Consider the following 14,638-nt stretch of genomic DNA (forward strand, 5'->3'; position numbering starts at 1 on the left):
CTACATGGGAATTTGTACCTTTGTCTAAAGATAAGAATGCAATTGGTTGTAAGTGGGTTTATAAGGTGAAGCACAATGCAAATGGTTCTGTGAACAGATACAAGGCAAGATTAGTAGTCAAGGGGTATGCACAAACATATGGCATTGATTATAAAGAAGCATTCAGTCCGGTTGCAAGGATGGCAACCGTAAGAGCAGTCATTGCTATGGCTACATCAAAGGGATGGTCTTTACATCAAATGGATGTAATGAATGCCTTCTTGCATAGTGATTTGCAAGAAGAGGTCTATATGGAGCAGCCACCAGGTTATGTGCATGCTGTTCATCCTGAGTTTGTTTGCAGGTTGAAGAAAGCCTTGTATGGCTTGAAGAAAGCACCTAGAGCATGGTCTGACAAGATAGGACAATATCTTGTCACTATTGGCTTTCAGATTTCCAAGGCAGATTTCTCACTTTATGTGAGAAAAACAGAGAAAGGTATTATGCTGCTTGTCATTTATGTTGATGATTTGATTATCACAGGTGATAGTGATGAAGATATCCTTCATGTGAAAATGCTATTGAAGCAGAAGTTTGAGATGAAGGATTTGAGAGAGTTGCGTTATTTCTTGGGCATTGAGGTGATTAGATCACCAAGTGGGATACGGCTCTTGCAGAGGCAGTATGGATTGGACATGCTATCCAAATATGGGATGACAGGCTGTAAGCCTATTTCAGTTCCTTTGGAGCAGAATGTGAAGCTGAGTGTAGATGCAGGTGAGCTTCTCGAAGACCCTACTATATATAGATGCATAGTAGGAAGTTTGATTTATATGACTATTACCAGGCTAGATTTGAGATATGCTGTTGGATTGGTAAGTCAGTTTATGCAGGCTCCAAGGAAATTGCATTTGGATGCGGCTAGATGCGTACTCAGGTATGTGAAGTCCACATTATAGTATGGACTATTTTATGAGACTGGGGTTCAGATATAGTTGCATGGATACACTAATGCTGATTGGGCTGGTAGTATTTTTAATAGACGATCTACCAGTGGATATGTATTCTCTTTTGGGAGTGCTGCAGTCACTTGGAGTAGCAAGAAACAGCCTACAGTTGCCTTGTTGAGCACAGAGGTTGAGTAGAGGGGCGCAGCAATGGCTGCATGTAAGATAACTTGGTTGCATAAGCTACTTTATGATATGCATCAGCCTACAGATGGACCAGTTGTCATTTATTGTGACAACATGAGCAATATACACTTGGCAAATCACCCAGTCTATCATGCTAGAACAAAGCACATTGAGGTGCATTATCACTATGTGCAGGAGAGGGTTTTACTAGGTCTTATTGATCTAGTTTATGTCAGCACAAAGGATCAGGTAGCTGACATATTCACGAAGGCATTGGGTGCAAAGAAGCTACGCAAGTTCAAAGACCTGCTTGGTGTGCAGGAATTGGGATTGAGCTCGAGGGGGGTGTTGAGATATCGAGCTCCACTCGTGATATGCCAGAGTGATCGTTGTGCATTTATGTCACCGACTTGTTAGCTGCAGATGTGGTTGGTACACTGCCCATGAATAATAGCTAGATGACAACTATCCTTATCTACTCTAGTTCGTGGCTTAGTTAGTATGCCACCTTAGTTAGTTGAGTTTGGTTTGAGACCCATATATAGGGTTCTTCTATTTCTTTGTAAGAGAGTTCTTTTGGCTTACACAACTAAGAAGAGGAAAATTGTTTTCAGCCTCCACCTTTGTGTGTATTCCCCCATTGTGTAAGTGAGAAAGCTACAAGTGAGACTCCTTCCTTCTCTCCCCACAATCTTGACAAAAATGTCATCTGACCACCCTATGGGTCCAAGAAAACAATGGTAAATGGGTCTTGGCTACTCTTTGCATTATCCATACTAAGCATCGCTTGCCATATAAAGCATGTTCTAAAAAAGTCCCCATAATCAACCAGGTGCTATCTCATCATCAATGGAGATATCTAAACTAGGACCATAGTTGAAAAAAGGTCTTCTTTATAAGCATAATTTGCTAGGGAATTGGAAAACTGATTCCAGTATCGTGGAACCAGCTAAAGAGACACTCTCTCAAATGCATCAATCAGGTTTATAGCAGTGCGGTAATACATACAAAGAATAGGATTCCATACTTTGTACACCCCATTCAATTGATTCAAAACCAATTGGGAATCCACTTTTAGTAGTAATTGGCGAATACCAATTGTCTTAGCAATATTCAATCCCATGATCAGGGCTTTATATTCTACCATATTATTAGTAAATCATATCCCAAGGTAGGTAGCTAATTTCATCATGATTCTACATTAGAAATCTTTAATGACTACCCCAATACTCCCTTTCTTATTGGGACCCCTAGATGCTTCATCAAATTATAACATATATGTCCATAAAGGGTTCACGTATCTGGCAATTATTGGCTCCTTTATTCATAAGTATGACAATCAAAATTCAGCATATTCATGAACCAAAGCTCTATCCCTCCTGCTTCATTGAATCCAATAGGGATGCTCATCGAAATCCTAAGCAATAATGGTAGAAGACTTTGGCTCCCAAACAAATATCTCATCCTCTTTCTCAATCACTTTATAACCTTTGCTCCACCAAACAAGTTTTCCTTGATGGTATCTTTCTTCCAAATATGTGTGTTCTAAGTAGAGAATTAGTCGTCCCATCAACCAACTTTTAGCCTCCCTTGCAGGTTTCAAATCAATCTATCCTTGACCTACAAGACAATTATCTCTTCAATATACTTAAAGATAATAAGGTTTAATCTTATTTAGATTAACTTTGTTTTTAAACTCCATCCCCTGCAAGTCTGCTAGTAATATTGTGGACTTATTTTTCCTGATTCTAACTATTTTGTAAGGACCATCTCACAGTTCTAGTTTCCCAGGAAAAATTCCCTACGTGCATCATAGTACAAAACTAATTGCCCTTTCTTGAAGGTATAATTCTTTGCTTTTAAATTATGAAGCTATTTCATTTGACGCTTAGCTATCTCTTGATGTAATAAGCTCTGCAATTTGAGTTCATCAAGGTGTGCTAAAGTTGTAAAGTGCTCAAAGAGTGCATCTTTATTCTATTTGCAAATCTTATAGTTGATAACTTGATCTCTAGGGATAGTACACACTCCTCACCATAAACTAACTTGAATGGGGTGTGGTCAATAGCTCACTTAAAGGTCGTATTATATGCCCAAAATATCCACAAGCTGTTTATTGGTACTTTCAACCTATCCATTTGCTTGTGGATGATAAGGTGTCATTTTATTGTGTTTAATCTACCATGCGTTAGTCAGGATCTTAATCACCTTATTCATGAAATGGGTTCCACGATCCCAACACTAACTCCTTTGGCGGACCAAATCGACAGATAATCTGTTCAAGAAGGAAGCTAGCAGTCTCCTCTGCATCATCCTTCCTCACTGCTTGTGCTTTTGACCACTTTGTAAAATAATCAGTTGCCACTATGATATACCTCTTCTATGTAGAGGATGATGGGATAATAGGATCCACAAAATCAATGCCCCACTTCTCGAATGGTAGTATAGCCACAATGGGAGTCAACGTGCACTTCCTATTCTCCCTATTATCATGTCTTTTGACATACATCACATCTCTTAACATATGAAAATGCATCCTAGAAAATGGACGGCCACCAATCTCTGACTCTTAAAGCTTTTTGTGCAATCAACTATCCAACAAAGTGTCCTCCACAAGTAGAGTCATGACACTCTTCCAAGATAAATGGAACCTCATTAGGCATAACACATCAGTGATAAACATTATCAACCCCGTGTCGATATGATTTTCATGCAATCAAGGCAAATTTCAAAGCATGTTTTTTAATTTTCCTCTTCTCAGACTTTGACAAAGTAGCTCCAATCTTTCTTGTGGATAGATAATGCATTATGGTAGCATACCAAGATGGAATGGAGGTCATATCAATTTTGAATAGACCTTCAAGGTCACTATCTTCAACCAAAATTTCCTTCAGCTCCTTGAAATCCACAAGACATTTGATGATGCCCTACAACTTTGATGGCTTACTCTTGATTTCATAATCAAACTCCTACAAAGTGATTAACCACTTTGCGAGGTGGTCAAGCAGTTGCAAGTTAGCCCTTTGCCTTCGTATATAATACCACTTTCTCATAGGGAATGTAATGTCTAAATTTCTTCATCATAAATACCATCCCAAGGCACAACTTCTCCATGTAGATGTAATTAATCTTAGATATCCCCAATTCACAACTAGAAAATGCAATTGGATGATACCACTTCTTCTCCCAAATGTGGTCTAAACAACAATTGATGCCATGCATTGTAGCAGCTTTCAAGATCTTTTGGGTGCTTTCAGGACAGTGGCGGTTTCACTAATTCCTCCCTATCCTCAAAGGATACTCGACATGGGTCACTCCAAACAAAGTGGCAGTTAAAGGATAGTAGATTCCTCTAGATTCCTCTATGTCAACGTCCTCTTTGCTAGTGCATTAATAAATATTCGATAGTATTCCATTGATGTGACAGAAAGCTACATACTTGTTTAAGGGCACATGGCAGGCTCATAGCAACAATAACCTTTATCTTTTTAGGATCGGTCACAATACCATCCAAGTTAACCACATGGCCCAATAGTAATCCATGGGGCACTACAAAGACACTTTCTTGGGTTAATAGCAATGCAAAAACTCCTGCAATGCTCAAAACTTTTTTTAAAAATAACGAGTTATATTTTCCTTGTGGTGGCTGTGCCTAGAACATCAATAAAGATTTTCAACTCCTCTAGGGAAATATCACCAAAAGTCTTATTAGCTGTATGTTGCCAAAAACTTGGTACATTGCATAACCCAAATGCCATAACATGATATGCAAAGGTACCAAATACAATAATAAATGTTCCTTTCAACTTGGCTTCATCTACAATAGCCATTTGGTTGTATCCAGTAAAGCAGTCCTGAATGAATAAATATCACTTCCTACCAACTGATCCATAATCTTTTCAATAAATGGCAGCGGATAGTAATCTTTGACTGTTTTTTTATTGAGCTCCCTAAAATCTACGTAGATAAATATTTAATTATTTTTCTTTTTCCTGATAACTACTGGTGAATACCACTTTGTGTTGTATACACAAGAAATATCTAGCCAATCGTACATAATTTTTGCAACTCCTCAAATAATGTCCCTTAGTTTAAAAGGCATACGCCTCACTTTGTGCCGCATAAGGTGGCTACCCTCCTTCAAAGGAATGGTATACACACATAAACTAGGGGGAATACCCATTAGCTCATCATAACTCTAGGTAAAGATGTCATGGAATTCTTAGATCAAGGACACATAGTCCTTCCTTTTTTCCAGAATGAGCATAGACCCTAATTTAATCAGTCATGGATCATCCAATGTACCAAGGTTCAGCTCAATCACATCCGCATCTCTTATTCTATGTTGAGCTTCTATGGGCTCATTTAAAGTCACCTAGTAGACATCCTCTATACTAGACCCCTCTTTTGATTCATCACTTGACAAAGTCCCACTAATAGATGGATCATCTAATGCATCTAATTTTGACGAAGATAAAGGTACTCTCTCACTTTGAGGAGATCTAGGATATGCATCCATTATCACACGTTGGGCACCTCTACCACAAATTAAACAACCTATGGGTACATCAACTTAACAGTTAGATTGCAAGATCCATGGCCTTCCTAGTAATACTTAATAGGTTGGCCACCCTACAAACCTAATAACCCTAAAGTCCACAATGCATTCCACATTAGCAACAATCATGTGGACTTTGGTAATGCAACCTTCATGTTGCCTTAAATTGTCATCAACCATTTAGAGAATTGTGGAGGCATCCTTTTTGATTTCCAATCCTAATCTTTCTATAAAATTTGAACTCATAATATTGACAAAGGATCGTGTGTCTACAATGGCATGTTCTACTAGTATGCAATCAACATATGCTACTACCCTTGGGCAATGCTTTTCAATGTGTTCAAACCTATCGTTTCCCACCCAAGCTATTCCTAAGGGCTCAATGATATACTCAGTGCTTATGAAGAATCTTTTTGAACTCTATATGCACTCATGGAGATAACTTGATCAACTGCATGAGATTCACATCAGGCTTTGCCTCACAAAGAGAACTTGCTAAATCAAATTCATGGTAGCTAACAATGGTTCTATTCTCTTGCCAAACCATTCTTTCTAGATTCGGTCACTAAACAAGCTTTGTTGCCTCTTTCTTAGCTCTCACCTTCTTTCTTGGTGGCAAAACCTTATTGGAATCCACTTTTCCATTAGCAGCTTTTAGAAGACATGACTCCCACATCAAGGTTAAGAACTTGTGTACCCTTATTATCCTACTTGGGGTTTATCTCAACAGGTTTTACATTATCCCTATTACCTTCTTTAATCTTTTGTCCTCTTGTAATGGCTCACAAATTGGAAGCCATAGTGGTGTTAATATGCACAACTTCGATAAGGCTAACACCATACCATTGGGTAGCTCCTCTACGCTAGCTTTTCCTCTTTGCAGTATTTGTTTTGGTCCTTCATCTCACAAAAGATGATTCCCTTGTGCTCGATGGTTTATCAGACCTGGTTGCTTACTTCCTTGCTGAAGAGAGCTAATCTTACTCCAACAAGTACTAGCTAAATAGTTAGACTTCCCATATATGTCACATTTGACATTAGTGCGATTAGCCATAGATATTAATTTCCCATATATGTCACACCACTTACATCTGAATCTTGATGGACCACCCTCTCCAAGGCATTGACTTCCTATCAAGTTTTGTTTTTTCTTTAGGAAATTAATATCTATGGCTATTTGTCTATACTTTTCCATTATATATCAATATAATGCTTCATCATGTCCTTGACTTCGCCAAGAACGTTTGACACTAGACTCATAGCTGTGATTGTCTACTTGATGTTCAGTCAGTCTACGTAGCTTATTAGAGATCAACTACTGATGCTGATTGATTGTAATGACATTAGGGTTTGTCATTTGGCTTCCATTATTTAGTGGAGCCATCTAACTAGTTGTTAGCATAGTCAAATTAGAGGGAGTTGGTAACATAGGCACACTTTGCATTATGCTTCCTCTCCCATTCAAATTGGTCATGGGTATTCCTTGACTTCCACCAGTCAAGGCCAAATTATTTCCAAGCCCTAGAGTTGAGTTTATGTTTTTCCTAGAGATGTAGGTCACTTGTAATTGTGACTATGTCTCCTATGCTTGTGTAATAGTTGTATCAATGCCGACAAGAGAAACACTGCTCAATTGCACGTAGATATTAAAGTCTAGCCCATGCAAAAAGTATTGTAATTGAGGAGGAGCTAGAATGGGAATATAAGTCTATAATTACAAAACATTTTTTTCAGTTTCTTGGCATACTCTTGAACATTCTCATGAGGTTCTTGATGTGTTACATTAAGAACACGTAGCCAATACTGACAACCTCTTTCAGTAGGAGCAAAATCTCTTTGGAGGGACACGAAAAATAGATCAATTGTAGTTATGGTTCTAGCTTCTACGTTGTGATACCATACTGCAACTCTTCTTTTTAGAGTCATATTAAAGAACATCATCATGTCCTTCATCTTGGATTTTATAGTTGAACATTAACTTTTGGAACTCATTAATATGAAGCTCCGTATCTTCCTCTACTAACCCATTAAAAATGGATTGTGGGAATCCTAAGGCTGGTAGATGTGGTGTCCCCCCTCTACAAGGATTGCAATGGGTTGCATCATGAAGACAACCGAATTTGCTAAGGGTCTTTGAACTGTTGGAACAATTACCCCACTCAAAGTATGCTGATCCATTAGGAGAGGGGAAGGACTAGGGTTTTCTCCTCCTCTTAAAGAACTACTTGTAGAAGGGTTGCTAAGATCCCTCCCTTGTAGGGTTATCAGACCACTTCATTGAGGAGAATACCTCCTAATAATCTTGGCCCGTTGTCTAGCCCCTTCAACTCTTTCCTACTTTTGAAGCTCAGCTTGATGGTCTTTTGAATCTATTTCACTGACACTAGCTCTAAGGATCTAGCCAAGCCTTTATCCTCAACCAAAACACCCCATAACCTCACAACCAAGAGCGTCCAGATGCTACATACATTGATCTAACATAGACGTATTTGTATTGTTTATAGTCCAACAAATGCCCCAACTCCTCATAGGGAGTACCCAAAGAGATCGGTGTTTAGCACCTCACATCACATACATAAGGAGCACCCCTTGGCTGACTGCTACGACCCACTTTAACTCTCCTAAAAATGATTTTTCCACCCAAAATAGAAAAATCCCATATTTTCCACTTAAATACCACATTTTGATATTTTAATTATTAATAATGACCACATTTCATTACAAATTTGACCTAATTTGGTACATTATTACTTGCATCCCCCCTCAAAAACATGTCAAACAAGGTCCATACAAATTATCATTCCATATGCACTTCATTTGGACAATAAACTATAAAAAATAAGTAAATATTCTTCATAAAATGGAAATACCATTAAATTGTGTGTGTTAGGTTAAAAAATTAAATGTGTGGATAGCCATCGATCCACCACCATTGATCTCTATACAACACAGAATATCAATTCTTAGCATCTTGCATTAATCCAATATATGCCCGACAAGCATTCTTCTCTCATTCTTCTCTTTCTTTCACCTACATGAATAGCCTCTTAGAGGAGAGAGAGAGAGGAGAGAGAAAGAGTGAATTCTGATCTCCACATCCGAGTAAACATTTTTCGAGTGGAGACTGGTGATAGGGAGTGAAAAAGTGGAAGATCAGGCCTATGTCATCATATCTATCATTTGCTTTTTAGCCCCAAATGGCCCCTCCTCTCCAAACGTCACATGTCGCCATGCCATCTTGGATTTTTTTCCTCCCATGCCAAAAAATAGTCCCCCCCTCCCCCACAATCATGAAGTTTTGGGGCCTTCGGGCTCCCAAAAGCCCATGCCTTTTTATACATTGCTCAAATTTGACCCTTCAAATGTCCGCCGGCCTCCCACTTCTCCCATGTTCGGCACCCGATTTCATGCCCAAAAAATTTCGTGAGTTTGTTTTGAAGTCCTGAATGGCCGAGAACTTTTCTTACTTCGATTTGCCGACACTTGAAAAATTTATGAAAAATCTAGAGCAACTGCAAAGGTTGGTGTCTTTTGAAGCAATCTTAATTCTCCTCTTCCATGGCCACTTAAAATTGTCAAATCTGCATCTTTTGCTTCCATCAATATTTAAATCCACTTTAAATTTACATAATTCAGTACTTATCTAGAACTTCTTGGTGTTTAAATCTTGATCTCACCAACAAAATGCCTCTTTCTCTTGATAATATCAATGATTCCCTCATGGAACTCTCTCTTGGCAATACCAATAATCTCTCCTAGAGTGAATTCTACTTTTCTATTCAAGATTCGTTCCTTAAGAACCTTTTTCAAGTTAGTGGTTGTCTCCATGTCTAACATAAATTTATAACCTAATTGTTTTCTCTTTTTTAGGTTAGAGGCCATCTCAATGTCTGACATAAATTTATACCCCATTTGTTTCCCCTTAGGCTTTACATGCTCCTACTTTTTCTCATTTGTAATACTTTCCATGGTGTGCTCAAGTGAAGACCTAGTAGGAGGTGGTGGCTAATCCGAGTTAGATCTACCACTCCCTCTAGTGACCCTCTTAGAGATATGGAATTTCCATAATCTCTCTTTCTCTTTTCTTCCATAATAACATCCATATTCTGTGAGCTAGTAAGATATTCATAAATAGAAAAAGAATCCACTGGAGTATCCCATTCTATCATCTCTTAGATACTCTTTCTTGTATCATTTAATTCAAATCTAGGGCTCTTTCCCTTCTTTGTAGCGTGTTTAGCATGAGACCAAAATTTTGCTTTCTTGCCAACCATAGCAACACATATAGGGCGTGTGTTAATTTTTAGACCAAACCTAGTAGCTCTCGCTATAGCATAAGTATTTCATGCAACCATGTCATCAATCAACTTCTACATTCCACCCTTTCTAAAATTTGGATTGAGTGGTAGACCTATCTTGCACAGGCAGATCTTGAAAACTTTAAAGAAAAACAAAATATTTTCTAATGCATCCATCTAATTCTCTCAATCATAGGCTCATGCTTAGTGCTAGCACACCTAATAGATCATCACAAAAAACCTTCCCAAAACAAGGTTCATGGTGCAATAAACCAACCCTTTTCTTCCATCCTTGCAAAATTTAGTTGCAAGTCATGCATAACCTTAACTAGTTCATCCATGACATTCTCTTTTATTGGAGTAGTTGTAGAAACATGCTACTTTATTGCATGATTTGTAACCTTACTAGAGGATAAAGGCATAGGCTCAACATGAATCGTGACCCATCTCCTTTCTCTTTTAACAAGCATGGAGACAGCATTATTGGCATCCTATCACTCTATTTTAAACCCTACTACTTTGCACTATCTAATCGGTCAGATGTGCACTCTAACTCACACAAAATCTCTATAGAAACTAGACCAATAATTATTAGGTTTTGTAACCCACTCCATGAAAGTCCTCCTAGTCACCAAACTTGTTATTTTAAAAAATCCTCCTTCAATGCTTTCTTAGATTTTTTTCCCATGTAGCATCTTTTTCATACATCTTGTTTTTGTGGGGTTTAACTCATGGATTGCAAGTCACACAAAATACTAGCTCATCCTATGTGGAGGAATCCCAAAGAAGTCCATATTCTCTCCATAGATCTCTAGATAGTTGGAAACTTTCCTTCCATCAAATAATTTAGTCTAGCTTTCCAAAGGCTGCAATGCTTTGGTTACAATAGACACATACTACAAATACAAAATACACTACTGTAAAAGTCTACAACAACTATCTTACATGATCGAAAGGACCTATAATATATCCCATCCTACAAACTCTTATGTCAACCTTTCACATTAGGTTCACCAAAGATGTTGTTTATGGCCTAAAACCACCAGAGTTCTCTCAAGAAGAGATTATGGTAGAAAGCCAAGAAATTGTGCAAAAGATAAATGCATGATACAATTGGAATACAAGAAATAGAAGAAACCAAATTGTAGAATTTTTTATTGCAAAAGAGATTTGGCTAAAACCTTGTACAACATATATATCCACTTGTAGACAATAGTTTTGAGGCTATGAATGATTGAAAATCCAAATTAATTCAGCCTAAAATATTCAGTGAGAATGATTGCTATGTAAGAGTTCAAGTACAAAACGATGCATCTATGTCCCAAAATTAGGCCCTATACATGCATAGATGAGTGTGGGAAAAAAGTACATATACATCAAAATATGATATCTTGAAGTTTCAAAAAGACACTTTTCTTAGCCCAAAATTTCTATTTATATTCACCCACAATAATGCAATAGGAAAACCTCATATTTGTTCATAATATGCCTCCAATTAGGACAATCCAAAAGCAATAGGTTGTACCTAATTCAAGGCAAAACTTTTCGCAGTTAGTAGAAAGAACAACGAACAGCTTGTAAACTTTATTCAAATTAGTATATAGGAGTCCAAAGATACCTAAATCAACCCTTCTTCATGCAACATCCACTTTACCCTATTCTCATCCAGTGATCACCCTATTTCTCCTTATTCTTTTGTACATTTGTGGACTATATACTTAGCTTTTTACTAAGTTTCATCCAATCATGTAGTGCCATGAACTGCCTATAAATCATGGTAGAAAAAGCAAGGGTTTGTCCTAGAGCATTCACACATCAATGCTCACTGAAACATTTATCGTGGGGTCATTTAAGTGACTATTGAGCCACCCACAAAAGATCTTGAAACGTAATATTTAACATTGATGTGTAAATTGACTATAAACATCTTGACAAACAATTTACAATCAATATAAAAGTCAACATGAAAAATGACACTCACATTTCATAGGCACACAAAAGAAATCTTTTCATAGACATCCCATGAGTTTTTAACCTATAAACATGGAACCACATGACACTGCCATAAGGAAGAACCTTCCTATATGGATGACCTCACGTATCCAAGTAGTGGTCAACTATGTTAGGCAGTCTTATTTTTACTTTAGGCGAAGAGTTTTTCGGCGTGGCTTGGGGTAAGGCACAATGCCCTAATTCTGTTCGGCTATATCAAAGACTTGGACATCATTAGTATCATTTACTCAAAATTTCTTCAGCTAAAATCAATCATGCAAATTAATTTAATTAAAATAGTCCTTTCCAAACAATATTTACATGAATCTAATGTAACTTTTTCTATGGAATCTCAATAAATTTGTGTTCTAATAAATAATTCTACAATCAATTCATGACTTGAGTTTAATCTAACCACATGCACATAGAATTATTGAATGCAAAGGAGATTAAATTAATTTTGATCACAGGGAAATAAGAAAAGAAAACTAATTGTTTTACGTACCATTTTAGTTAATTTATGGATACAATGAATTAAATATGTGTTATTCATCTAAAGTAACTTATTGTAACTTATTTTATTTATCTAAGATTTCTTTTTATTAATATTTCATTGTGTATAGCTATATGCCAATTGTGCATGCTAAAATTATTTTTATTTTAGATATTTTAATATTATTAATCTTAGTATTTATTCAATTTTAACATTGATCAAGAATTTACAAGATTTAGAAATTTTCAAAATACAAGTAATAGACTTGATTCATGTTGATTGTTGCCATATTTTTGACATTGAAGGTGGAGGAGGGCCCCACAACGTTGATGAGCTTTCATGGAGTCATCATAGTCGAAGGAGAATGTTAGATTGACACTGTGTGAATTATCGCTATCCCTTCTTTCGCATACTCTCTCTCTCTCTCTCTCTCTCTCTCTCTCTCTCTCTCTCTCTCTCTCTCTCTCTCTCTCTCTCTCTCTCTCTCTCTCTCTCTCTCTCTCTCTCTCTCAAGCTAGAGCCTTCTCTTCATCACAATGAGTTTTTTTTTTGGGCCGGGGGGGGGGGGGGGGGGGGCGATGGGCAAGGTTTTGGATTTTATTTTATTAAAAAAACCATTGAAAGAAGGACTGGGAAAATTATTATTTATTTATTTCAATAAATATGGGGAAAGAAGGGAAATTTTTTTCTTTTTTCCCTAAAAGAATTCCAAAAAAGGGGAGAAGGCTCTTGAACACTCGAGGGATTTTGATTTCCATGTCTTTTTTTCCCTTCTTCTTCTTTTCTTTTCTTTTCTCTTCTTTTTTCTTTTTCTTTTCTTTTTTCTCATTTTTAAAGTTACTTTTTCTAAAATCACACAAAATCAAAAACTTAGTTTGAAATTTAGAAAAAGGTTAATAAAATCAATAAAATATAGCTCTAAAGTTAATCTAAAAAATAACTAAACTAGGAGAATGTATTACATAAATAATTTTACAATATTTTCATTGAAATAATTTCATTTATAATAAAATTAAGATAATTTATAAAAAGGTAATAATTAAGTTAAAAAATTGATAGTAATTCATGATAGATCAAGAAAAGTAATAACAAATTGGAATAAGTTAAGAAAATTAGTAATAGATTTTGATATATAAAAAAACTGGTAAATATAAAGTATAAAATTAAGAGAATTGATAAAAAATTGAATTAAATAAAGAAAAAATCTAGATAAATCATTCTATTGAGCTTACATCGATGGATATACTAGCGATATCTAAAGCTTTATGAGTTGTTTTGATAGGGATAGCATGAGCTACTTTGGTTAACATATCCATAATCATTATGATGGAATCATGTCCTCCTTGCATAGTGCATAGGCCAATTATAAAATCCATGCTCATATGCTCCCATTTCATCCAATGAATATCAAGAGGGTATAATTTGCCACAACACCATATTAGAGAATTCGGGAACCCCCTAAGTCCCACTTTGAAATAAGGGGTAAACCTTTGACCGTGTGGCTAAATCTTAACTTGTGCTTCAAAGTGGGACTTGGAAAGACAACCTCTATAGTAATTAGCATAGAATCTACTTTCAAGTAAGGGGACACGTTTTGATCATGCAGCCAAATATTAACTATATTGGAAATTCCCAAACTATATGAAAATTCCCAAATTCCCTATTATAGAGTTTCAAGTAGTTTGGCCCTTTTGGCCTTCATCCTTTGGTACCTCAAGCATTGGGTCACATACCCTAGAGTATCCTAGTTAGAAGTAGCTCTTTCTTATAGCACTCAAGGTCTTTGTATAGTCAGGATGTTTGGCCCCTAGGTTGTCATGTGCTTCTTCCCAAAAGATCTTTTTTTGTGCTGCCACGACTACAACATCCAAAATGGGATTACTAAGCATAGAAATAAGACTTGTGAGGTGTCCTTGCCCTTGAAGGATCTTAGATTATTAGGGCATTTAGAAAGGCTTTGTGATTGAGAGCATTAGCAGGCTGATATTTTCCTTGCCAAGATGATACTTGGTCTCAAAATCAAATTCTTATAGGTTTTTGATCCATCTTCTTTGACTCATATTGAGATTTGGCTGAGTAAAGATCTAGTTGAGGTGCTTATGATCATTTATGAGAGTGAACCTCTGACACCAAGTATATAATGGCACCATATTTTGAGAGTTCGAATGACTCCTAGTAGCTCAAA

The 14,638-nt window shown here is 36.7% G+C and overlaps 1 protein-coding gene across 1 annotated transcript in view; it reads right to left on the bottom strand.

Moving 5' to 3' along the window:
- Nucleotides 1-11,265: 11,265 nt before the first annotated feature.
- LOC148017146 (chaperone protein dnaJ 8, chloroplastic-like) overlaps nucleotides 11,266-14,638 on the bottom strand; it is an 82,805-nt gene continuing 79,432 nt past the window's right edge. Inside the window, exon 3 of the mRNA XM_087662613.1 lies at nucleotides 11,266-11,493. Within this exon, the coding sequence (XP_087518739.1) occupies nucleotides 11,464-11,493 (30 nt within the window). The 3' untranslated portion in view covers nucleotides 11,266-11,463. The remainder of the gene's footprint in view (nucleotides 11,494-14,638) is intronic.

Source organism: Lygodium microphyllum, chromosome 22, assembly GCF_053477565.2.
Source record: "Lygodium microphyllum isolate KBCC chromosome 22, Lygodium_microphyllum_v1.1.10, whole genome shotgun sequence".
Classification (NCBI taxonomy): Eukaryota; Viridiplantae; Streptophyta; class Polypodiopsida; order Schizaeales; family Lygodiaceae; genus Lygodium; species Lygodium microphyllum.